The following is a 27,377-nucleotide window of genomic DNA, read 5'->3' as shown; positions in this document are numbered from 1 at the left end:
CTGTTCAGGGCCCACCCCGGCCCGTTGCCTGGAGACCCCGAGGATACGCTCCAGCAGACCCAGAATAACAGAAAGCAGGTGCTGGATGGATGGTTGTTACTGGTGATCCATTGTGCACCACTCACAACGGTGCTATGAGCTGGTTTCTGCTCCTCCTGATATCTCAAAGATCAGGAGGAACATCCTCTCGCAAAGGGATGCTGAAAAACTAATTCATGTGTTTGTATCTTCTAGACTAGATTACTATAATGTTTTATTAGCAGGATGTCCAAGTAATTCTCTGAATATCCTCCAGCTGATCCAAAATGCAGCAGCGCCAATGATGACAGGAATCAGCAAGAGAGACCACGTCTCTCCAAAAACATAACATAGGACAAAATACATACAAAACATAAAACCTGTCCAGCAGGGAGAGTTACAAATACAGGCTTTCCCAGGGTCATTTATATTTACAATGATGCCATTCACAGACTCATCCAAACGGCACATGAAACTGTGCATTACATTTCTAAGAACAGCTTGGAGAGTATTGACTCTTGCAGCCACAAACATCTCACTTGCACTGCACCATCTAGGCCTTTTGAGTAAGATTCTCATAGCATCATTATATGCAACTTGAAGTTTGTGGAAGCTTACTTTTTTATAGCTTGACCACAAGTGAGCAGTGTAGAGTGGTGAACAATAAGCTCTAAAGAGATGAATTTTCACAGCTTCTGAGCACATGCTGAACTTGCATGCGAGGATGTTAGCCTGTGCGTACATCCTGCGGCACTGTCTGTGGATATCGTCATCATCATCCATGTGTTCTGTGATAAAATGGCCAAGATATTTGACCATACTACAAACGTGGCGACCATTAAAAAATTATTTAAAATCAGGAAATATTTGCCCCTTGTCCTCTTTACTTCTACAGATTAAAACAACACTCTTACTGGCATTGTACTTTATATCATCATGCTGAAAAACTAATTCATGTGTTTGTATCTTCTAGACTAGATTACTATAATGTTTTATTAGAAGGATGTCCGAGTAATTCTCTGAATATCCTCCAGCTGATCCAAAATGCAGCAGCGCCAATGATGACAGGAATCAGCAAGAGAGACCACGTCTCTCCAGTGTTAACCTCACTCCATTGGCTACTCGTAAAACTCAGAATCCAGGTCAAAATTACTTGCGTATAAAGTTCTAAATGGCCTACCTCCATGTTATCTCCAAGACCTGATAGTTCCTCATGTTGCTAACAGAGTTCTCTGTTCTCAGAGTGCAGGTTTACTCGTAGTTCCTAGAGTATCCAAATGTAGATTTGGAGGACGGTCTTCTGCTACCAGGAACCGTTACTATGGAAACAACTTCCAATCTGAGTTAAGGAGGCTGACACCACCTCCACCTTTAAAACCAAACTTCAAACATTAGTGTTAAAACCTCTAGTTAGTGTTTAGTAAAACTATAGTTAGTGTTTAGTAAACCTCTAGTTAGTGTTAGTAAACCGCTAGTTAGTGTTTAGTAAACCTCTAGTTAGTGTTTAGTAAATAATCTAGTTAGTGTTTAGTAAACCTCTAGTTAGTGTTTAGTAAACCTCTAGTTAGTCTTCAGTAAACCTCTAGTTAGTGTTAGTAAACCTCTAGTTAGTGTTTAGTAAATAATCTAGTTAGTCTTTAGTAAACCTCTAGTTAGTGTTAGTAAACCTCTAGTTAGTCTTTAGTAAACCTCTAGTTAGTGTTTAGTAAACCTCTAGTTAGTGTTTATTAAAGTCTCTAGTTAGTGTTTAATAAACCTCTAGTTAGTCTTCAGTAAACCTCTAGTTAGTGTTTAGTAAACCTCTAGTTAGTGTTTAGTAAACCTCTAGTTAGTGTTAGTAAACCTCTAGTTAGTGTTAGTAAATCTCTAGTTAGTGTTTAGTAAACCTCTAGTTAGTGTTTAGTAAACCTCTAGTTAGTGTTTAATAAGCCTCTAGTTAGTGTTTAGTAAAGCCTCTAGTTAGTGTTTAGTAAGCCTCTAGTTAGTGTTTAGTAAGCCTCTAGTTAGTGTTTAGTAAGCCTCTAGTTAGTGTTTAGTAAAGCCTCTAGTTAGTGTTTAGTAAGCCTCTAGTTAGTGTTCAGTAAAGCCTCTAGTTAGTGTTTAGTAAGCCTCTAGTTAGTGTTTAGTAAACCTCTAGTTAGTGTTTAATAAGCCTCTAGTTAGTGTTTAGTAAAGCCTCTAGTTAGTGTTTAGTAAGCCTCTAGTTAGTGTTTAGTAAACCTCTAGTTAGTGTTTAATAAGCCTCTAGTTAGTGTTTAGTAAAGCCTCTAGTTAGTGTTTAGTAAACCTCTAGTTAGTGTTTAGTAAAGCCTCTAGTTAGTGTTTAGTAAAGGCTCTAGTTAGTGTTTAGTAAACCTCTAGTTAGTGTTTAGTAAACCTCTAGTTAGTGTTAGTAAACCTCTAGTTAGTGTTAGTAAACCTCTAGTTAGTGTTTAGTAAAGCCTCTAGTTAGTGTTTAGTAAAGCCTCTAGTTAGTGTTTAGTAAAGGCTCTAGTTAGTGTTTAGTAAACCTCTAGTTAGTGTTTAATAAGCCTCTAGTTAGTGTTTAGTAAGCCTCTAGTTAGTGTTTAGTAAACCTCTAGTTAGTGTTTAATAAGCCTCTAGTTAGTGTTTAGTAAACCTCTAGTTAGTGTTTAATAAGCCTCTAGTTAGTGTTTAGTAAACCTCTAGTTAGTGTTTAGTAAAGGCTCTAGTTAGTGTTTAGTAAACCTCTAGTTAGTGTTTAGTAAACCTCTAGTTAGTGTTAGTAAACCTCTAGTTAGTGTTAGTAAACCTCTAGTTAGTGTTTAGTAAAGCCTCTAGTTAGTGTTTAGTAAAGCCTCTAGTTAGTGTTTAGTAAACCTCTAGTTAGTGTTTAGTAAAGGCTCTAGTTAGTGTTTAGTAAAGCCTCTAGTTAGTGTTTAGTTTATTGCAGACTCGTGGTCCATACAAAAACATAACATAGGACAAAATACATACAAAACATAAAACCTGTCCAGCAGGGAGAGTTACAAATACAGGCTTTTAAGCCAATGTCTCCTGAGACAAGAGGAGTATCTGACACAGCTCTTCCCAGGGTCATTTATATTTACAATGATGCCATTCACAGACTCATCCAAACGGCACATGAAACTGTGCATTACATTTCTAAGAACAGCTTGGAGAGTATTGGCTCTTGCAGCTACAAACATCTCACTTGCACTGCACCATCTAGGCCTTTTGAGTAAGATTCTCATAGCATCATTATATGCAACTTGAAGTTTGTGGAAGCTTACTTTTTTATAGCTTGACCACAAGTGAGCAGTGTAGAGTGGTGAACAATAAGCTCTAACGAGATGAATTTTCACAGCTTCTGAGCACATGCTGAACTTGCGTGCGAGGATGTTAGCCTGTGCGTACATCCTGCGGCACTGTCTGTGGATATCGTCATCATCATCCATGTGTTCTGTGATAAAATGGTCAAGATATTTGACCATACTACAAACGTGGAGACCATTAAAAAATTATTTAAAATCAGGAAATATTTGCCCGTTGTCCTCTTTACTTCTACAGATTAAAACAACACTCTTACTGGCATTATACTTTATATCATTATCAATGCCTGGAGACCAGCGCTACTTGGGCTTAGCACCACCAGGTCATCGGCATACATCAAGTGATTTACTAGTTTATCACCCAGCATACAACCAGTTTTACAGGCATTCAAGAGTTTAGACAGATCATCCCATGTATAAATTAAAAAGTATAGGAGACAAAATTCCCCCCTGTCTGACACCATTGGAGACACCGAAAGGGAGTGATACAGTATTGCCCCACTTAACTCTCATGTCCTGGTTTGCATACCAGTAGGCTAAGAGTCTTACTATGCTCCCAGGTACCCCTCTTTGAGTTAACTTTAAAAACAGCTTGTTGTGGTTGATGCGGTCAAAAGCTTTTGACGCATCAATAAAGGACATAAGGACTGATGAATTTTGCCCCCTATATTTGTTTACAATTTCCTTTAGTGCATAAATGCAGAGGTCAGTGCCATGCTTGGATTTAAATCCAAACTGGTTATCTGTTGAGTAAATATATTGATTTAATCTGTCTAACAGAATCATTTCCATCACTTTAGACACTATGCTCGCTAAAGCTATAGGTCGGTAGTTGTCTATACTACTAATTTTACCAGTCTTGTCCTTTATAACTGGGACTAATAAAACAGAGAGCATGGAGTCAGGAAGCATGCCATGATACATAAAACCAGTAAAACACAATGCAAGGAGGGGATATGTTCTCACACTGGCATATCTAAGGTGCTCAGCATCAATGCCATCTAAGCCACTTGCTTTGTTATTAGATAACTTGTGTATTGCCTTATACACCTCCTGAGCAGTGATACCCATACAGTCCTTACTCTGGATGTTATCTACCTTATAAGATTCACTGTTAATACAGTTAAACAAAGTACTATAGTGCTGCCGCCACAACTCAGCTATATTGTGCACCTGATGTTCCATCTACAGTACATGGTATACGGATGCTTTACTGCTGTTGAGAACTCTCACTTCTTTCCAAAAGTCAACAACATTCTTACTCAACAGCTTCTTTGCCATGGAGTCAGCCCTCATATTTTGTTCATTTTTCTGTATAAATCGGACAGCATATGTGTGTTTAGTAAAACTATAGTTAGTGTTTGGTAAATTGTTATGAAATGTATCCCTGGCAATATGTTTCTGCAAGAAGTCGGGTAAAATATGTATGTATGTGTGTGCGTGTGTGCGTGTGTGCGTGCGTGCGTGCGTGTGTGTGTGTGTGTGTATGTATGTATTTATACAACAATAATTAACTAAGAATAGCAGCAAAGTGACTACAAAGTAATACAGGACATGTTCAGCTTGACCAAGCCCCTCTGCAGGTGATGCAGCAGGTAAAAGCTTCAGGGAGTTTCTGTTCCCACTGAGTGGACACAGGGAGCCTGTGTTGATCCGTGGGGGTGGGGTGAGGGGGGTTTGCTTTCCTTCAGGTGCCAGGCAACCTCCTGCCCTTCACATTCCCCAGTATCGGTCACGTGAGCAGAGTTTGGACAGATCCAGCCGTGCATGAGAGGAGACACTCACAGAACGTCCTTTCTTCTCCGTCTGCTCTCATCCAGGTTCCGGTGAAACTGCCTCACAACAGCCTCATCAACGTTCAGCAAACATCAACAGTTTTTATTCCCAAACCTGATTGTTTATAAGGAATGAATCTCCTTTATTTTGGCCATAAACCAGGTTTGATCTCTCAGGGATACCTTAGAGATCTCAACCAGCTTTTAAAGAATGAGCGGTTGTGTTGATGATGATTGTTAAACAAGTCACCGGAACGGCACGCAGGACGCGGTGGACGCTCTGCTGCACATTCTTCGGTAGCATGTGGACAGAAACTCACTGTGAAGCGTAAAAAACAACCAAAAAAAATCCTCTTTTGAATCCTAAACAATCATTAAGACTTGAATGAGCTGTAATCTGTCGTCGCCATGATCCCGAGCAGATGTCAACCTTCCCCTTGACACTGATACGCTCAGGTAACGTGATCGAGCGGAGTGGAACCTCTCCCATATTTACTGTGAAATGTTCATGAATTTTTCAAGCGCGCTCCTTCATCAGGTGTGTCTGCATGTGTTCCTGAGACGAGGCCGAGAGGCGGGAGTCACGCCTGAGCTGGAAATGCTTCTCATAGCAGCAAACTGCAGCTTTTCTGCACGTTGCTGTTGAATATTTTCATTTCATTTCATTTATTTATTTAGCACAATTCTTTTTTAAAACAGTGCATGGAGGGAACGAAGCCCGAAGGGCTTGTACAGAGTGTATATATATATATATATATATATATATATATATATATATATATATATATATATATATATATATATATATATATATATATATATAAACGTAAAAGAGAGCATGGATACAAGGTCTGGATTACATTAAAGATAAAGACATTGAAAGTTAAGACAGAATAACATGTTTTTTTAATAACTTTCTGAAGGAGGTAAAAGATAATGTTGACTTCAGCGACACATTCAAGTCATTCCAGAGTTTTGGATCTAAATTTAAGATTAAATTGATGACCAGATCGACAGACGGGTAAATGAAGATTGCCACTGTGTCTAGTTGGAAATGAATTAAAATCCGTAAAAAACTGCTGGAAAGTGACAGGAAGGTCTTGTTTTCTGTTGATAAACTTATGCACAAACAACCAGGAGTGAAAAACATTAAGTTTATGAATGGATAATAGAGAATATTTTATAAAAAAGAGGTGCAGATGGTTCCTGTTGACCAGACTGATAGATCATTCTTAAGAATCTTTTTTGGATTATCAGTAATTTGTTGAGAAAAGTTGGATAAGTTGCAGACCAGACAATATTGCAGTCATTCATATATGGAAATAGGAAACTAGAATACAGAGTCAAGTGAGCAGAGGGACGGATCAAGGGACAAACCTTTTTCAGTATGCCAAGCATTTTCATTGATCTTTTGCAAACTTGATAAATATGATTATTCCAATAATAAATATGCTGATCCTACAAGGCCACTGTAGAAGGATTGTTTCGGATGGGCTGAAGAATGGAAAGGAAAAGGAAATTGCCCACACGAGTCGTCTCCTCTGTGCGTATCACTTCTGCCTGTTAACCGATGTCGTGCCTCATCGTTCAGAGCGTGTGGTTAAAGCAACGGTCTTACGCCAGAACCCACTCTGCCATGTCTGTTACCTAAGAAAAGAAGAAGTGAAACTGAGGGAATTGAGGATCTAAAGACTGGATTTAAAGGAAACAGGACAGCACATGACGTATCTTAAAAAACACAGCAATTTTATTAAAAAAAACAACAAAACAAAACATATCAGTTGTATATAACACATTAAGATGAATTCTATTCTAAATGTTCTTCCTTCCCACCTTTTACGAGGACGAACTAGAAGCTGCTGAACAATGACTGCCTGTCTTTGGCTGCATGAGCAGGTGATCAGTGATGCTCTACAGGACTGTCTCAGAAAATTAGAATATTGTGATTTTCTGTAATGCAATTACAAAAACTAAAATGTCATACATTCTGGATTCATTACAAATCAACTGAAATATTGCAAGCCTTTTATAATTCTAATATTGCTGATCATGGCTTACAGCTTAAGAAAACTCAAATATCCTATCTCAAAAAATTAGAATATTCTGGGAATCTTAATCTTAAACTGTAAACCATAATCAGCAATATTAAAATAATAAAAGGTTTGCAATATTTCAGTTGATTTGTAATGAATCCAGAATGTATGATATTTTTGTTTTTTTAATTGCATTACAGAAAATAAAGAACTTTATCACAATATTATAATTTTCTGAGACAGTCCTGTATGTACAACAGGTAACTCCTCACAGCCATAACAGCATCGTCTCCACATTTATCACACTGTAGGGCTTTATGAAGGTTTTAGCAAAGTAAATGTATTCAGCTGTAAACAATAACAAGCTAATTTGGGATACGATGATGGCAAATAATATACTGATTTTAAAAAAAGACAGAACTGTAAGATATCAGCACAGATGTCCCTTATGTGTAGTTTCTGTCTCTGAAAGACAAAGATCCTCTTTGATGATTAATATCACTGAAAAGTGAAAGCTTTCTTGATTCCTGTCTTGTCAGAAACACGTTGGTGCGGGGTTCAGTCAGACGTAGTCTTTCCTCTCCAGCCCCGGGCCTCCCACCGACCGCGAGGCGGAGTAGGCCATCCGGGACTGGCTGTAGCGGGTCTGGCTGGGCGGGCAGGAGCAGCAGAGCAGCCCGCCGCCCAGCAGCAGCAGCGCCGCCGCCGCCCAGCCGATGTACAGCGCCGCGCCCAGCTCCCGGCGCTGGGCGTCCGTCAGCAGCGGGTTGTAGAAGTCCCGGATGATGGTGTTGGCCGACCAGGACACGGGGACCAGCTGCATGACGCCGGAGGTGATGAAGATCACCCCGGAGACGATCATCACCTTGGCCTTGGACGCCTCGTCCTCCATGCAGTTGGTGCACTTGGCCCCGGCGACGGCGATGAGCACGGCCAGGATGGCCAGCAGGATGGAGATGACGGTGAGGGCGCGGGCCGCCTGCAGGTCCTGCGACAGCGCCAGCATGGAGTCGTACACCTTGCACTGCATCTGGCCCGTGCTCTGCACCACGCAGGTCATCCACAGGCCCTCCCAGATGATCTGGGCCGTCACGATGTTGCTGCCGATGAAGGCCGTCACCCGCCACATGGGCAGGGCGCACGCCACGATGGCAATGATCCATCCCAGGATGCAAAGGGAAATACCGATCAGTTCCAAGCCTATAGACATGCTGACGGGTCGTCCTCTCCGGAGGAGGAGGCTCGGGATGAGATCTGGAGGGAGGAGAGTCGAGCAGAGGCCGCTAGCCCAGTCAGCTCCTGAATCTTTGAGCGTGGGATGATCTCTAACCTCGGCCTGACCGGTTGGCTTTTATAAGGGCGGTCAGGTGGACGGGGAGGAGTCCTAGATGGAGCTGACATCACCAGAAGGGGAGGAAGGACCTGGAGAGTCTCAAGACTTGCTGCTATCAGCTTACATGGCCAGCTGCACAAAGGGCCCGGCCACAAAGAGGCTTTTCACCGCTGACGGGAGACGTAAGCATGTGTCTGTACGACCAAATTAGGCCTACTGTACGGTTCAAAACGTGCAGGAGGTGTAGGACATGTCCTCTTCTTCGAGTCAGACTATGATCTGATCTTTGATCTGCTTTTTATTCATGACATAAACAGCCTCCTAACCTTTTTTATTAAGTCTATAAAAATCTTGCACCTCCAAAGTTACGGTTCCTCAGACTGGAAAACCCTGGAAATATTTTGGAGGGTTTAAGCCAGTCATCATCAACTGGCAGGGCCGAATCCGGCCTGCGACTGGATTCTTCTCCGACAGCTCAGGATATGAATCCTTGAAATTTGTATGTTTAGTGTTGTGGTGACGGCGCAGATTATATTCTTTTGCAACAGCAACAGTTTCATTGCAAATGAGGCCTACAAGTGACGCATTTCGGAAGGTTTGCATGATAAATGTCACAAGTGTTTACAAAGAACTGGGGGAAAAACTCAACGTAACCTTGTCTTTGAGTTGATTTAAAGCCATGAGGACAAACTACTCTTGAAATAGTTTTGTTGCTGTAACTGTGTTGTTTAGTATTTATTTCCTGTTATATATCCTTTTATATTTAGTTTATTGTTTGTGAATATTATTGAAGAGAGGGGCTGAGCTGTCAACTGATCACCACCTGGTGGTGAGTTGGATGCGCTGGCGGAGGAGGAGGCTGGACAGACCGGGCAGACCCAAACGGATTGTGAGGGTCTGTTGGGAACGTCTGGCTGAGCCCTCTGTCAGGGACATCTTCAACTCTCACCTCCGGGAGAGCTTCTCTCAGATCCTGGGGGAGGCGGGGGACATCGAGTCCGAGTGGACCATGTTCTCTGCCTCCATTGTCAACGTGGCGGCTCGAAGTTGTGGACGCAAGGTCTCCGGTGCCTGTCGTGGCGGCAATCCTAGAACCCGGTGGTGGACACCGGAAGTACAGGATGCCGTCAGACTGAAGAAGGAGTCCTACTGGGCTATGTTGGCCTGTGGGACTCCTGACGCAGTAGATAGGTACCGGCAGGACAAGCGGGCCGCGGCTCGGGCGGTCTTGGAGGCAAAAACTCGGGTCTGGGAGGAGTTTGGGGAGGCCATGGAGGAGGACTTTCGGTCGGCCTCGAGGAAATTCTGGAGGACCGTTCGGCGCCTCAGAAGGGGGAAGCAGTACTCTGCCGGCACCGTTTATGGTGCGGGTGGGGAGCTGTTGACCTCGACTGGGGACATCGTCGGACGGTGGAAGGAATACTTCGAGGATCTCCTCAACCCGACTGACATGCCTTCCACTGAGGAAGCAGAGGGTTGGGGCTCGGAGGCGTGCTCATCCATCACCCAAGCCGAGGTCACTGAGGTGGTTCGTAAGCTCCTCGGTGGCACCGGGGGTGGATGAGATTCGCCCTGAGTACCTCAAGTCTCTGGATGTCGTAGGGCTGTCTTGGTTGACGCCTCTGCGACATCGCATGGAGGAAGGGGACAGTACCGCTGGGGTGGCAAACCGGGGTGGTGGTCCCTCTGTTTAAAAAGGGGGACCGGAGAGTGTGTTCCAACTATAGGGGGATCACACTTCTCAGCCTCCCCGGGAAAGTCTACGCCAGGGAGAACAATGCGGTTTTCGTCCTGGTCGTGGAACACTGGACCAGCTCTACACCCTCCGCAGGGTGCTCGAGGGTTCATGGGAATTTGCCCAACCAGTCTACATGTGCTTTGTGGATCGGTGCAGCGTCCGCAGTTATACGGTCGATGTACCGGACCGTCGTGGTGCAGAGGGAGCTGAGTCGAAAGGCGAAGCTCTCGATTTACTGGTCAATCTACGCCCCTACCCTCACCTATGGCAAGACCCAGGACACGCTGGAGAGACTATGTCTCTCGGCTGGCCTGGGAACGCCTCAGACTCCCCTCGGAAGAGCTGGAGGAAGTGTCTGGGGTTGAAGGAAGTCTGGGCATCTCTGCTGAGGCTGCTGCCCCCGCGACCCGGGAACGGATAAAGCGGAAGAAGATGAGTGAGATGAGTGAGTGAGTGAGAGAATATTATTGAATATAATTTAAGCCATCCTTGAGCACCCAAAACCGAAATAAATGTTGATTCAATTCTCGAAGAGTTATTTTTACAATAAAAACTGATTTTAGCACACATATGTTTGCAGTTCAACTTTCACTCTCAACCTGCAGGATCAGGTCATCCAGTAGGATGAGAAACTTTTTAGAGAATAAAAGTATATATACAATGACAACTGAAAGAAAGATGTGAAAATATCCTCTTTTTTGGTGTGAATTTTATATGATTTTTCTAAATATGCAAACCATTTTAGCCTATAAAAGACAAAATTAAAAATGCATTTCGGAAGGTTGGCATGATAAATGCGTACTTTTCAGTCCAGTCATTGTTAAAGGATCTGTTTTCCACATCAACTTTTCGTTTCATATCCTTTGAGAGTGATATTTTACCTGTGTTAAGAGGCATTTTCCTATCACTTCCATGGTGTTTGTTTTTCAAGTGCTCTATAAATAAAGTTGACTTAATTGAGTTGAGGCAAAATATCTCTATCACTCCTGGTGGATGACTGCGGTTTAGGTGATAGGAGACTGACTCATAAAGGCTAAAAATAACTTCAGTTTTGTAATGAAATGGAAAAAATATAAACAATAAACATCAAATAATAATGTTATGCCAAAATTAGATTTTTATTTAATTTTTATTTGAGCCCCCGGTCCGGCCCCCAAGGTGACTGGCCCTCTGACAAATACAGTTGGTGACCCCTGGTTTAAGCTGTCACTGATGAGCAGTCAGGAGTACGAACTCCTTCAACTGTATTTCAGTTAGTATTTCAGTTACCGAGAGTTGAAGTACAAGCATTTTAATGTTGAATTTCCTCGGTGCTGGGTATGTCTTCCAAGGAATGCCGTCAACCCCCATCATGTTGTAGCCCAGTGCTGACAACCCCCCCCCCCCCCCTCCCAGTCTCCTCCTTGAATGAAATGAAATGTGGTCATTGTTTGAAGGACCGGTGCAGATAGCTGGAAGGTGCAGCGGCTCTTGTTATCATGAAGTCAACAAATGATTAGGTTCCTTGATAAAGCGCCTGAGATGTCAGACTTCAAGTCTGGGCATTCAGGGGAAATTAAATCAGTTTTTTGCACCTGCTGGTGTGACGATAAAACAGCTTCTTTTTTTTTTTATTATTGTTCATATTAGCTCATTATTTCGTAAGACCTACTCTGGTTGCCAAGAGAACTATCAATAACACTCAAGGAAATGGGGAGGAAACCTGAGATTAATGAGCTGGTGAAGGAACCCATCATCTGAATTTTACACAACATAGAAATACGTGTTCAAGTTTTGAGAAAACACATTAAACTTTGAATGAGTTGGAGAGCAGTAAAATCATATGTTTTCATGTTTAATTTGATGACCCAGGACCAGTAGTGGAGTTGAAGGGGGGATGAGGGGGGATGAGGGGGGGTGGCATCCCCCCCTTAAATAAAAACGGTCCAAATCATCCCCCCTGTAAAACTGCCATCCCCCCTTTCCATCCCTTATGTCATTTCATCAATGAATGTGGTTTTACTGCTATTTCAACATTTAGAGTCATCACCAGAAAAATAACACCAGAAAAATAACTTATATGACAATTTTCACCTGTTTCAAGTACATTTTCACTTGAAATAAGTAGGAAAATCTGCCAGTGGGACAAGATTTATCTTCTTATTACAAGCAAAAAAAATCTTGTTCCACTGGTAGATTTTTCTACTTATTTCAAGTGAAAATCTACTTGAAACAGGTGAAAATTGTTGTTTTTTCCAGTGATGAGTCTTGTTTTAAGTGTAATGAGATTTTTTTTACTAAAATGGGACATTTTAACTAGAAATAAGACAAATATTCTTGTTAAAATTTTGAGTTTTTGCAGTGATCCATTTTACTTATCCTGTGAAGGACAGAGTCATATTGATAAGTTCAGAAAACAGTTTTTTATTTTTGTGTTTTGATGTATTTGACGTAAGCCCAGTGGATATTTAAAGCTTACAGAAGGCTGCATTTAACTGCTGCTATGCCATTCCTGCAGTATTCCTGCAGGTGTTTTGGTCAGTGCTATTATTTGTAATATATTATATTATTTGTAATCAGCACAAATTATCTGTCCCCATATGATAAAATCCACCATCCCCCCTGATTTTTTTTTTACAACTCGAGTACTGCCCAGGACCCTCCGGAAAGTCAATATTTCTCAGTTGACCTGAGAACATGCTAATATTTCACTGGTAGAGCCAAAGACCATAGTTAATTATAATTAATCTTGCACTTATATGGCACCTTTTAACCATGTCTAGGTTCTACAGAGTGGTTTGTTATATTTAGTTTGGGATTTCTGACAGGTTTTGGGTTTCTTTTCTTACGTTTACTTGGTTATTTAGGTTTGGGATTGTGTTTGTGTTACCTGTTTTATTTTGAAAACCGCGTCCTCCCTGCTGGCCTTTCTGTCTTCAATCCAGCTGTTTTAGTTTGGCTGTTTACTCAGTCATCATTTAAGCTTTCCTTGTTTCCTCTGCAGTGCTTTTCATTAAAATAAGGGGCTAATTTGACTAATGTGATTATGGCAAAGAGGAAGAACTTCAAAAATCAATTGAAACGTGAAGAACTTTATATTTAAAATCCCCCATAGAACCAAAAGCTAAAGAAACACACTTTTACATTTTAAAATGTAATTTACCCCTCCAAAGAGCTACTAAGAAATCATTTTAATATTGATGACAATAAATGCACATTTTGTGAAAAAGATATAGAAGCAATAGAACATATCTTCTATGAATGCAACAAAACCAAAATATTTTGGAATAATCTAGAAAGATGGATCGAGCCAAAAATTACACTTCCTGAATCTATTTGTAGAGATATTTTAACATTTGGAGTATTATTTAAAAACAAAAAACATTGAACTCTGGTGTAATCTGATAGTTTGCCTAGCAGAGAATACTAAGATCATCCACAGTTTTTAACATTTTTTAAATCTGAGTTCCAATTATATTTGAAATATCTAAAATAGATATTTTTTTTAAATATGAAGACCTCTATGAAATATTAATGGAATTACCCACGAATACATATTAATCCAAAAATATATAGCTACTCCCTTGTTGTAGGGTTGCTTTTTTGTTTTTGTTTTTGTTTTGCTTGTTTGTGTGTGTGTGTGTTTGACCTTATTTTATTTAAATCAATTTTGCCTTTGATACTTCCACCAAGTATGCCTCTACGAGGCTCTCTATGGATTTGCACCATGTGAATTGCCATGTAGCTATTTTGATAAATAAAGTTAATTATTTAAAGGAAGAGGAAGAACTTCTGGTTTTTGTAAACAACGCGCCGGCTCTTCTCAAAGGCTGCGTCCGAAATTGCATCCTTCCACCCTAATGAGTATGCAAAATGAGTATGCAAGATATTTTAGTGCGTCCAAAACATTAGTACGTACTTAATAGTATGTACTATCCATACTCATTCCGGAGAAATGTATTAGTGTGGATTAATGGACACTAGCTAAGCAGAAACTTCCCACAATGCAATGCAGCGGTGTTTGGTTGCTTAGTGATACGTATATGTCATAAGTATAATATTAAAAGTATAATATTATTATTATATAATATTAATATTATACTATTATAAGTAATATTATAATATTCGTATATAATAATATTATATAATGCAATCTTGTTTCGGCCAGAATAAACGGGAAATAGCAGAGCGGTGCTGCTACTGCTGCTATGACACATCACTTCCTCCCAACGGCAGGAAGTGACGTGTGCGCTCTCAATAGTGCGTCCAAATTATTGCACACTACTGATATTTACTCAAAAGTGTGCAGAACTTAAGTATACTTTTTAGTATATACTGTTTAGTATGGCATTTCGGACGCACAGAAACTCTCGTTTCTGCGCGTTGCTCGGCAACAGCACTGCTGCCGGAAATCAGCCACCCAGGTCGTAACATGCCGCAACATGTAATTAACATATAAATAAAACGGTGCGTCCGAAATGCCATACTAAACAGTATACTAAAAAGTATACTTAAGTTCGGCACACTTTTGAGTAAATATCAGTAGTATGGATTAATTTGGACGTACTATTAAGAGCGCACACGTCACTTCCAGCCGTTGGGAGGAAGTGACGTGTCATAGCAGCAGTAGCAGCTGTTACCATGGTAACAGCAGCAGTAGCAGCACCGCTCCGCTATTTCCCGTTTATACTGGCCAAAAAAAGATGAAATTATATAATATTATTATATACAAATATTATAATATTAATATTATATAATAATATTATTATACTTAATATTATACTTGTGACATATACGTATCACTTAGCAACCAAACACCGCTGCATTGCATTGTGGGAAGTTTCTGCTTAGCTAGTGTCCATCAATCCACACTAACACATTTCGCCGGAATGAGTATGGATAGTACATACTATTGTGTACGTACTAATGTTTCGGACGCACTAAAAAATCTCACATACTGTTTTTGCTACTCATTAGGGTAGAAGTGTGGGATTTCGAACGCAGCCAAACATTATTCCACCCAAAATAACATTTTGGAGTTTTTAGAACATTTATTTTGTAACTGCTAAGCTGGGCTAACGGAGGCCTTGTCAGACGGGGTTGTTGATACACAGACAGGAGGAGGATACTTATATCCTCTTATCAAACATCTGCTGATTTCACAAGTATTTACAAAGAACTGGTTGAAAAACTTAACATAACTGTACGTTTGAGTTGATTTAAAGCCACGAGGACAAACTACTCTTGAAACAGTCTTGAAACAGTTTTGTTGCTGTAACTGTGTTGTTTAGTATTTATTTCCTGTTTTTGTATTTAGTTTATTGATTGTGAATATTATTGAATATAATTGAAGCCATCCTTGAGCACCCAAAACCAAAATAAATGTTGACTAAATCTTTGAAAAGTTAATTATTAACTGATTTTAGCACATATATGTTTGCAGTCCAACTTTCACTCTCAACCTGCAGGATCAGGCTGTCCAGTAGGATGCAAAACTTTTTAGAGAATAAAAGTATAAATACAATGGCAACTGAAAGAAAGATGTGAAAATAGTCTCTTTTCTGGTGTGTATTTTATATGCTTATTTATAAAAATGCAATTTTAGCCTCTAACCCCGACACAAGAATGGAAAAGACTAAATTTTAAAAAATGCTGGGAAAAACTGAAAGAAATGACAATAAAACTTAAAAAGAAACACCTTTAATGAATCAAACAACCAGAAAACATCCCACAGAAACTGATAAACAAAATACACAATGACAAATTTCTACTTATTTACTTAAAAAAAAGACAAAAACAAAACAAGGACACAGATCTATCCTCCATAAATCTACAAGTACACAGTATGAGACACATTTGCAACACGTATTTCTTTTTTTTACATATCAATAAGAAAGCATAAAAACAAGTTTCAGAGAAAGTATTATCCTCCCCGGTTATGTTCTGTGACCAGTTCTTCCCGGATGGTTCGTGAGAAACGAGCAGGTGTCCCGTCGGACGTCGTCCCGTCAGACAGAGGTGTCTTCAGTATTCACATTCATTACTCAGGTAGAAGTATAGATACTAGAGTTTAAAAATACTCCTGTAGAAGTTGAAGTATCAATTTTTTTTTTACTCAAGTAAAAGTATAAAAGTACTGGTTTCAAAACTACTTAAAGTATAAAAGTAAAAGTAATGTAAGGGGGAAAAAAGCCATGAAGGACAAAAGCCATTGAAAATGAATGCATCTTAGTATAATGCAAATATATTAAAGAACCATATATGTGTACTATTGAGCATTAACATGTGTTTCAGAGAGCAGCAGATATGATGACTAGTTGCCTATAAGTATTGTAATGGTGCAAAAAGTCAAACTTCAGAGGCATGTTATCATTTATCCTAACCTTTATTGGAATGTACATCCAAGTTTAGTTGCAGGAATCTGAGGGAACGGATGTAAGAACAAAACTGGACAAGAACATCTGAAACAACCACAACCAAATTCACTCTATCCGGATGGAGCAATTTAACTGGATAGTTTTTTTTTAAAGGCTGAAATGAAATAGAGTAACGAGGCTGTTTTTAAAATGTAAGGAGTAAAAAGTACAGATAATTGCGTGAAAATGTAAGGAGTAAAAGTAAAAAGTCGTCTGAAAAATAATTACTCCAGTGAAGTATAAATAACCAAAATTTCTACTTAAGTAAGGTAACAAAGTATTTGTACTTTGTTACTTGACACCTCTGCCGTCAGACGTCGTCCCGCCAGACGTCGTCCCGTCAGACGTAGTCCCTCCGATCGTAGCTGCTGGGAACCACCGACCTGGTTTGAGAGTACATCATCTTCGACGCGGGCCCGTACCTTTTCTCCGGTTGCCGGGGGCAGCTGGAGCAGAGGATTCCCCCCCCGATGAGGAGGAAGGCGGCGGCCGCCCAGCCCAGGTACAGCGCAGCGCCCATCTCCCTCTTCTGGGCCTCGGGGACGAGCGGGCTGTAGAACTCCGTGACGATGGAGTGGGCCGACCAGGACACGGGGACCAGCTGGGTGAGGGAGGCCAGGACGAAGGCCACACCCGCGGCCAGCATCACCCGGGCCTTGGCCGCCTCCTCCTCCACGCAGGTGGTGCACCGGGCCCCCGCCACGGCCGCCAGCAGCCCCACGGCCCCCACCAGGATGGAGACGATGCTGAGGGCGCGGGCCGCCTGCAGGTCGCCGCTCAGCGCCAGCATGGAGTCGTGCACCTTGCACTGCATCTGGCCCGTGCTCTGCACCACGCAGCTCATCCAGATGCCCTCCCAGGTGGTCTGGGCCGTGACGATGTTCATCCCGATGAAGGCCGACACCCTCCACATGGGCAGGGCGCAGGAGGCGATGGCCGACACCCACCCCAGGACGGCCAGAGCCACGCCGACGATCTCCAGTCCCGCCGAAGGCATGTCTGCACCGCGGCGCTGCCAGAGGGCTTTAACGGCGCTCCCAGACGGCCGAGCTCCTATAAGCAGAGGAATCCTCCCAAGGTGGAGCCGGCTGGTTATTGGTCAGGTGGGGGGTTCAAATCTCCTCCGGTCCCACCTTATCTGAACAAGCGAAACTGGCAGCCTTGGCATGTGGAGGGTCCTGGCTTAATCATTCAACCTCCACCGCGCTGGTAGCGTTCCCATCATCTCTCTGGCGGGGGGAGAGTAAACAGACCCCCCCCCTCCCTCAGGTCTGGAGTGGTTAAAGGATAACAGAGACGGGAAAGAGTGGTGGATGAATGACTGAAAGTGGAAGACACATCGTTTTGCCGTTTTGCGGGATAAATGTTTACAGTTCAGGAATGAATTATTACAGAAAAATGTGTTTATCGAGCCAGAAAGTAGTTTTTTTAGTTATCCAGAAGTGAAAGTAAACTTAATAAAGGCGCAGAAATGACGGCAGGAAACTAACATTAATGTCTCGATCAGATGTTTGTAAATTGATTTGTAACACATCCACAGATTTGTTATAGCTTCTCTTGTCTTCTCTTGTTGTCAGATCTTTTTAGTTTTTAACCGGAACGTAGTTCCAGTTGGTTTCTGCCCACTTTCACCCTGATTATACCAAATGTTTGTTAACAGTATCTGAGCAACTGGACGGGGGAAGAAAAGAGTTGATGAAATGTATGTATGTGGTAGGATAGTTCGTCAGAAATGAGGAGTATTATTTTTATCTATCAAGTGATGTTCTCTGCTGTTTTCGACAGAATTTGAGCATCATCCAACATTTTATATAAACATCCACTGGGACGTGTCTCAGATTGGGAGTAAAATACTCATTTTAATCTTTCATTTTTACAGTATTTGTCAGGGAGTGGTATGTGAGGACCCAGATGCAGGAGACCAGAAGGCAGGAGTTCCAAAAAAAACGTGATTTATTTGTCCAAAAAAACAAAAACAAAAGCTCTGCAGTGCAGGATACAGAAACCAGAACATGAACGTGACCAAGAAAAACTACAAAAACTTGACGTGGAAAACACGGAGGAACAAACAGTACAGACCAGCAGGGAGCAAGGGAAAGAGACTAGATATACAGAAGGGTTAACGAGACACAGGTGCAGACAATCAGGGCCGATGGGAAACAGGAAGATCAAACAAGAAGTCAAACACAAACGGTGCGTCCGAAATGCCATACTAAACAGTATGTCAAAAAGTATACTTACGTTGGGAACACTTTTGAGTAAATATCAGTAGTATGCATTATTTCGGACGTACTGTTAAGAGCCACACGGCACTTCCTGCCGTTGGGAGGGGGAGTTGTTACCATGGTAACAGCAGCAGTAGCAGCACCGCTCCGCTCTTTCCCGTTTATTCTGGCCCAAACAAGATGACATTATATAATATTATTATTTACGAATATTATAATATTAATATTATATAATAATATTATTATACTTAATGTTATACTTATGACATATACGTATATGCGCAACAATTAGCAACCAAACACCGCTGCATTGCATTGTGGGAAGTTTCTGCTTAGCTAGTGTCCATCAATCCACACTAATGAATTTCTCCAGAATGAGTATGGATAGTGCACACTATTGTGTACTGTTTCGGATGCACTTAAAAAATCCCACATAAACTACTCACACACACTCTTGCACATATATATATATGTAGACGCCTCCTAGACTGACGCTGCCTATTGGAGCTGACGTTCAGCGCGGCCGCCATCTTGGATGGGTCTCCATTGCGCCCCAGTGCATTTATTTCTACTGAGGAAGGTTTTGTCCCCGACTACAATCATCCATAACTCCCCGAATTTTTACCCGATTTTCATACGGTTTGGTTTGTTACAAACGGCAGAGATTTAGTTATGATACAGGACGCCCTCACACGTTAAAAATACGTACTTTTGGTATGGCATATTGATAAATGTATAAATTAATTATTTTAATTTTATATTTTGATAAAGAAACAAGTTTGATTGTTCATTTGAATTTATTTGAAGGGGAGAGGGGTGTGTTGTTGTATTTATTTATCTATTTATTTATATTTATTTATTTTTCTTTCTTTCCTATTAATATTATTTATTTATTTTTATTTAATTATTGTTTTGAAAGTTTAAAAAAAGGGGAAAATATTGATATTTCTATTGTTATTGTAAATCTTTTTTTTCTCTTATTGCCCTCAATAAATATATCTATAAAAATAAATCCAGGTCATTCCAGGGTCTTATACTACCCTGTCAGGCTTTCAACTGGGGCTGGGGAGCTAAAACCCTTGAAAAAGAACTGTTTTGCAGCTTCTTGCGTCTGCTGGCTGTAACTGTAACTCTGTAACTCCAGTGTAGTTAATTTAGCCTGGACTGAGGAGACCCATCCAATATTTTTAACCTTTACTTAAAAAACCGTCTCTTGACCCAGACATCTTAGCTAATTATAGGCCAATTTGCAACCTTCCATTTGTATCTAAAATTCTGGAAAAGGCAATTTCAAGCCAGTTATGTGACTATTTGTATAGAAATGATCTGTTTGAAGTCTTTCAGTCAGGGTTCAGAATGCATCATAGCACAGAGACAGCACTGGTTCGAGTCACGAATGACCTCCTTATGGCCTCAGATAAGGGATTAGTTTCCATACAGGTTCTACTGGACCTCAGTGCTGCTTTTGACACTGTTGATCATGGCATTTTACTGCACAGGTTAGAGCATGTTGTTGGGATTAAAGGGACAGCTCTACGTTGGTTTAAATCATATCTATCTGACAGGTTCCAGTTTGTACATGTTCATCAGGTTTCTTCAGAACAGTCAAGGGTCTGTTATGGTGTTCCGCAGGGTTCAGTGCTAGGGCCAATCTTGTTCAGTTTATACATGCAGCCATTGGGAAGTATAATCCAGAATCACGGCATACACTTTCATTGCTATGCTAATTACACACAGCTCTATTTGTCTATGAAGCCGGATGAGACAGAACCGTTAGTTAAACTTCAGGCATGTCTTAGGGACATCAAGGACTGGATGTCCAGAAATTTCTTGCTTCTAAATTCAGATAAAACAGAGGTTACCATTCTTGGTCCAGAGGATTTTAGGAAGGGATTAGATGGTGTTGCGATGGCTTCTAGTGCAACTGTGAGAAACCTTGGTGTTGTTTTCGATCAGGATTTGTCGTTTAAACCATATGTTAATCAGGTTTGTAAAATAGCGTTTTTCCATCTCCGTAATATTGCAAAAATTAGGAAAATCCTCTCGCAGAGTGATGCAGAAAAACTAGTTCATGCGTTTGTATCTTCTAGACTGGATTACTGTAATGTGTTGTTAGCAGGATGTCCAAGTAATTTGCTGAATAGGCTCCAGCTGATCCAAAATGCAGCAGCACGAGTACTGACAGGAATTAGCAGGAGAGACCACGTCTCTCCAGTGTTAGCGTCGCTCCATTGGTTACCCGTAAAATTCAGAATCCAATTTAAAATTTTATTACTTCCATATAAAGCCCAAAACGGCTTAGCTCCGCATTATTTACAAGATTTGATAGTGCCTTATGTTCCTGGCAGAGCTCTCCGCTCCCAGAGTGCAGGTTTACTCGTAGTTCCTAGAGTATCTAAATGTAGATTTGGAGGGCGGGCGTTCTGCTATCAGGCACCTTTACTATGGAACCAACTTCCAATCTGGGTTAAGGGGGCTGACACCACCTCCACTTTTAAAACTAAACTTAAAACCTTTATGTTTAGTAAAGCCTATAGTTAGTGTTTAGTAAACCTTTAGCTGGTGTTGGTAAATCTCTAGGTAGTGTAAACTCTAGTGTGTTAGAGTCAGTAGTCATAGCTGCAGCTATAGAACAAGACTATAATAGTTAGTCTCAAATATAGCTTTGTGGTAGATATGCTGCTATAGGCCTATGCTGCAGGGGGGCACCGACATGATCCGCTGGGCGGTGCCTCTCACCCTTCTTCTCCTCTCCTTTTCCCTTCCTCTCTTCTCCATTACCATTTTTATTTATTATAAATATCTCATAGCTATCATTTTTGTCCATCGTTCCTGTAGTTTCTTGTGCCGGCCCCCCTTTTTTCTCTTTTGTGCATGTTTGCAGGCCGGAGCCTCAGGAGCTGCGTTCTGGCCTGCGGTCCCGGTCCCCCCCCCCATCCCCGGTCATCCCATTGCTGCTTCCACCTGCCTACGTGGATGTCCGCTGTGTGCTGCTGACACCCCCCCCCCCTCTGGTCATCCCGCTGCTGCTTCCACATGACTGTTGTGTGCTGCTGACGTCCCCGACTCCCCCAGTCTGGCCTTTCGGCAGGAGGGTCCCCCCTTATGAGCCTGGTCCTGCTCAAGGTTTCTTCCCTCTTAAAGGGGAGTTTTTCCTTGCCACTGTTTGGCTTACGGCTTTTCTCCCACTATGGGAGTTTTTACCTGCCATTGTTTATGTAATAATTGCTCGGGGGTTTATGTTTATGTTTATGTTTATATTTATGTTTATGTTTATGTTTATGTTTATGTTCATGTTCATGTTCTGGATCTCTGGAAAGCGTCTAGAGACAACATCTGTTGTATTAGACGCTATATAAATAAAATTGAATTGAATTGAATTGAATATGGCGGCGACGCTGGATTACGTTCCAGCATGTCATGACATGCTGGATGTCATGTGTCTATGCTCTTGCATACTCATTAGGGTGGAAGTATGGAATTTCGGACGCACCGATGGGCTTCAAAATAAAACAGGAAATGACAAAACTGTGACAGTATTGATTCCAAGTGGTCCAACAGTTATATGTTTCTGGGACCTGGGCAGACCTTTTTCTAACACGCTCCCTGAAGGCAGCAGCACCAATAAAGGTGGATTAAAGATAATCAGCTTTTTTTTTTTGCAGATCTTGGACCAACATTTTAATAATTTACATGAATCCTGTAAAGTGTTTGCAGAGATGAGATCTGGACCGTGAGATCTCGCTGTGAGTTTCACACTCATAAACTGCTGTTTGGAAATTCAAGCTTTTTTCACACGTCAACGGTCAGCGCCGGTCCTGCACTACAACTCCCAGCATTCCTCAGTTCTCCACATCGTACCGCTCATTTCTCATCGTGTAGCATTGTTTGGTCCGCAGGTCTTATGATCGTCAGGCTACAGCAACACACCCATGTCTCTGCGTGCGTCTTTACGTACTTTGATTTAATTGTGTCCGCCTGCTGCTTTAAGACCCCATTCAGACCTTTAAGGATGGTTGTTTTGCATCCAGAGGACTAGGAGCTAGGGTTGCCACCCGTCCCGTAAAATACAGAATTGTCCTTTATTTGAGAAAAAAATGTTGCGTCCCGTATTGAACTAATACGGGACACGATTTGTACCGTATTTTCATTAACTTTTACACCATATTCTAGTTGAATTATTGAAATAAATTAACTTTTACACCATATTCTAGTTTAATTATTGAAATAAGTTAACTTTTACACCATATTCTAGTTGAATTATTGAAATAAATTAACTTTTACACCATATTCTAGTTGAATTATTGAAATAAATTAACTTTTACACCATATTCTAGTTGAATTATTGAAATAAATTAACTTTTACACCATATTCTAGTTGAATTATTGAAATAAATTAACTTTTACACCATATTCTAGTTGAATTATTGAAATAAGTTAACTTTTACACCATATTCTAGTTGAATTATTGAAATAAATTAACTTTTACACCATATTCTACTTGAATTATTGAAATAAATTAACTTTTACACCATATTCTTCACCTGTAGGCTATATTACATCTGGGCTGATGTGGACATACATAGCATAGGAGGCTATTTCAGCTGCTAGTATGGTTGGCTGTCTGTACGGTCATGAAAATTCAATGCTATTAAAGCACTTTAAACTTTAAATCAAAGCATTTTGTTTTTTTCATATAAAATAAACACATTTTTATTCAGTTTAGAAGTTTTGGGGCTTTTTTTGGCTGAAATCAGGACGTCCCTTATTTCTATTTCTGAAAGGTGGCAACCCTACTAGGAGCTCCTCTATAGTCCAGAGTCGAGGCCCTCTGCCTGACAGCTAAACGTTGGCTGAAACCAGATCTTGCAACAGGTCAACGACCCCAAACACATGCAGCAAATCTACAACTGAATCGTTGGAGAAAAAGAGAATCAAAGAGCTGCAACATCCTGGTCAAAGTCCAGACTCCAATCCCACTGAAAAGCTTCGGTAGAAGCTGACATGAGACCTGCGAGACCTCGGTCAACTGAACTAAACACCGGGGAGCAAAATACCAATATCAGGATGTAGTATAGTCCTGATTTTATTATTTAGTCACAGCCTTCTATGCTCCGAAACCAAAATAATCTAAAAGTATTCCAGTAAAGGCCGTCGTGGGTAACAGGTGGTTTGTTTGATGAACGCGCTTCCGTGAATTGATTGTTTAAAGCAGCACTATGTAACTTTTCTACCTTAATATAATATTTCCAGAGTCATTGTGATGGTACATCAACTTCCAACAGGTTTAATGACACCTCTGTCATGGTCTGAGGGGTCTGTATCACCTTCACTGGCACTATGTAACTTGGAGGTGGGTGGTAGGAACCCTTCCACACTACTGGTAAAGCACTACCGCTTTTGTCCAAAGGAGCCGCCAAACTCAACAAAAGCTGAAAGTTACATTGTGCTGCTTTAAAAATGATATGTGCTTTATTTCTATCAAAATTATAAACAGAACTACAACCAGAACTAACTAACTACAACTTAAATGCAAACAAAGTTAACTTAATATGATATTTCAAGTTCAAAGAAGTGGTCAAAAAAATATTTTACAAAAACCGGCATCACACTGAACATTTGACAAAAAAAAGAAAACTCCATCACCCCCCCCAGTTTGTTTTTAACCAAAAAATCAACATAAATGGCCACGACAATTGTTGTTATTATTATTATTATTATTATTAGGGCCCGAGCACTTACAGTGCGAAGGCCCTATTGTATCTGTAGGAATTTTTCTTTCTTTCTTTCTTTTTCTTTCTTCTTCCGATGAAAGGAGAGCCTTTTTGCCCCCCTAAATGTGCCCCAAAAGTCCTCAAATTTTGCACCAACCCAGGCCTGGCGAAAAATTTGATAGTTGGATTAATGGGCGTGGCAAGATGGCTCAACAGCGCCCCCTAGAAAACTTTTCTCTGCCATAACTTTTGAATGGCTTGACATAGAGAGTCGTGGGTGGTGTCATCGGACATGGTTTTGAGTCCTTGACCATAATTGGTGCAAATTATTATTATTATTATTGTTATTATTATTATTATTATTATTATTATTATTATTATTATTATTATTATTATTATTATTATTATTATTAGTAGTAGTAGCAGTAGTAGTAGCAGTAGCAGTAGCAGTAGCAGTAGTAGTAGTAGTAGTAGTATGTCTATGAATCAGCCCATCATCAAAAGTCAAGAGCACACCCCGGAGAGAGGTCTCCGGTCATAATGTCCCGATACTCAGACCCTAAAGACATCTGAGGCTGTGACTACGATTACGTTAAACTGGGACAGTAAAGATCCACACAAACACGATATTATTGCACAACTTTCCCATCTGAAAACAACATTTTCCTCTCGGTTCAGATGTCATCTCTCTCTTCAGTCGCCCAGGGGGAGTTAATAAGGGCAGATAACTCCTGAAAACTACTTTTCCATCATCATTAAGACATTTTTCTGTTTCTAAGGACAAGTTGAGTAAATAGAGATTCGATCATTGTTTGCAAGCTGATGAAATGGTTTTCAGTGCAGCGGGTGAAGGTCAGTTCTGTCTCCATTTGAATGTTTTTGTATTATAAAAACCTTTATTAAGTTTATTCTAAGTTCAAGGCGTTTCAGCTAGACTTTATTTTCTGGAATCGTTGTATTTGGCTGCGTCTTCACATCACGCTGTCAGACTATAATTAAAGTGTCGGATAAGAAAAGGATTTAAAATCCACCTTATCTGCATTTTCTGCATAACTGGATCCTTGTGGCGTCATTTCTGCTGTTTTGTTGATGTCTCTCACACACACACACAGACACATGCACACACCCACACACACACTATTACCGAAACAAACGCCATATTTTGTGGTTTGCTGAGTAGATGTTTTTGTGTTTCTTCAGCTGCCTGGTTTCATCTAAATAGCTGAGCATGTTTAATGGCTGCACCTCCTCTGACGTGGGAGTCGGTGCTTTATAGCGATTAGTTTTCATAAGATGAACTGAATGACTCATTAACAGGTCTTAGACTATTTTAGTCCCTTAATTCACCCGCTCTTATACTATTTTAGTGTGATTTGTTCCGATGGCATCTCTCTCTCTCTTCTTTTTCATATATTTCAGAGCGAGTTGACATGAGTCTGGATCCAGATCCTCTAATCCTGGTGGATCCCACTTGGGGGAAGGCAAACACTCTCAAACAGTCGGTCAATAGAGTCTTTGTGTTTCAGTCTGGACTCGGTTACACTGCAAATTACGTCCCCGTGCAGCCGAAGGCCTTTTTATCTCTGACTCAGTTTCAATGAAGGACAGGTAACAATGAGAGGGAAGCGCGAGGTTCTCTGCGGAAACAAGCCATGCATTGTTTCCTTCGCTGAAATAAAATCCCCCCCTCTTTTTTCCAGGCTCACTGGTCAGTGTCTCGCCGCTCACGGAAGAACGTGGAGGCACGAAAATGACAGAATTATCAGAGGAATCTTCACCAGGAAAAATGCCTGAAACCGGCTTTAATGTGAGATTAATTGTGAGGATTAACCACATTTTCATCAGTGTTTTGAGGGAAGCATTTCATTTACCGAAATAAAGGTTGTACATCATTTCAAGACAAAAACACGACAGCACACATCCACCTGCAGCCCACAAATGTTCACACGTAGTCTCTTCTGGTGTAGCCGTTGACTGACGCGGTTTTGGCTGCAGAGTAGCTCATCCTGGGAGGTGCATAGCCACCGCCGCCGCCGCCACCGCCGAATCCTGCAGATCTGGATGGGCAGGAGCAGCAGAGCAGCCCCCCACCTAGAACCAGCAAACAGGAGGCGGCCCACCCGAAGTACAGCGCATTCCCAAACTCCCGCTTGGCCGTCTGCTCCAGCAGCGGGTCGTAGAAGTCCAGGACGATGGCGTGGGCCGTCCAGGACACGGCCACCAGCAGCAGCAGCCCGGCCGCGATGAAGGTCACGCCGGCCGCCACCGCCAGCCGGGGCTTGCTGCTCTCGTCCCGGCTGCAGTTGGTGCACTTGGCCCCCGCCACCGCCAGGCCGATGCCCACGACGCACAGCACCAGGGAGACGATGACCAGGGCGCGCGCCGCCTGCAGGTCCGCCTGCAGCCCCAGCATGGAGTCGTGCACCTTGCAGTGCATCTGGCCCGTGCTCTGCACCGAGCAGTTCATCCACAGGCCCTCCCAGATCACCTGCGAGATGACGATGTTCTGGCCCACGTAGGCCGTCACCCTCCACATGGGCAGGCCGCAGGCCGCCATCACGCCCAGCCAGCCCGCCACGGCCAGGATCATCCCCAGGACCTCCAGGCCGGACGAGTACATGGTCCGGCGGCAGCAGCCTCTGCAGCGGCTCGCTGGCTAAAAGGGCTTCTGTGTCCGAAGGCTCAGCCCTCCAGAGGCGAAGGCGATATCGGATCTCCGAGTCCTGCGTATATAAGACTTTGTGAGAGGAGAAAAAAAGAGAGGGAGAAACAGATTGTACCTTCTTTATACAGCTTAGACCATTGAAGGTGGAGTCAGCTTCAGGGGCCCTCGCGCTAACGGTCAAACTTAAG

At 41.7% G+C, this 27,377-nt stretch overlaps 2 protein-coding genes across 2 annotated transcripts; both read right to left on the bottom strand.

Moving 5' to 3' along the window:
- Positions 1 to 7,163: 7,163 nt before the first annotated feature.
- Positions 7,164 to 17,732, bottom strand: LOC133442007 (claudin-3-like). The gene is made up of 2 exons (XM_061719873.1): positions 17,095 to 17,732; positions 7,164 to 8,345 (listed from the first exon to the last, which is right to left on the bottom strand). The coding sequence occupies exons 1-2, from the start codon at positions 17,580 to 17,582 to the stop codon at positions 7,682 to 7,684; spliced, it is 1,152 nt and encodes a 383-aa protein (XP_061575857.1). The 5' UTR covers positions 17,583 to 17,732; the 3' UTR covers positions 7,164 to 7,681.
- Positions 17,733 to 26,466: 8,734 nt separating this feature from the next.
- LOC133442457 (claudin-4) lies at positions 26,467 to 27,144 on the bottom strand. Its single transcript, XM_061720456.1, has one exon. It carries the CDS (start codon positions 27,142 to 27,144, stop codon positions 26,467 to 26,469), a length of 678 nt encoding a protein of 225 aa, XP_061576440.1.
- Positions 27,145 to 27,377: the final 233 nt, after the last annotated feature.

This window comes from Cololabis saira, chromosome 4 (genome assembly GCF_033807715.1).
Source record: "Cololabis saira isolate AMF1-May2022 chromosome 4, fColSai1.1, whole genome shotgun sequence".
NCBI classification, from domain to species: domain Eukaryota; kingdom Metazoa; phylum Chordata; class Actinopteri; order Beloniformes; family Belonidae; genus Cololabis; species Cololabis saira.
This window is presented reverse-complemented; position numbering and strand designations above follow the sequence as displayed.

Coding starts and splice junctions, on each gene's coding strand:
- LOC133442007 (XM_061719873.1), bottom strand. CDS start 17,582: ATGCCTTCGGCGGGACTGGAGATCGTCGGCGTGGCTCTGGCCGTCCTG. Junction 8,346..17,094: donor AAGAGGGAGATGGGCGCTGC/GCTGTACCTGGG, acceptor CCTCCTCCGGAG/AGGACGACCCGTCAGCATGT.
- LOC133442457 (XM_061720456.1), bottom strand. CDS start 27,144: ATGTACTCGTCCGGCCTGGAGGTCCTGGGGATGATCCTGGCCGTGGCG.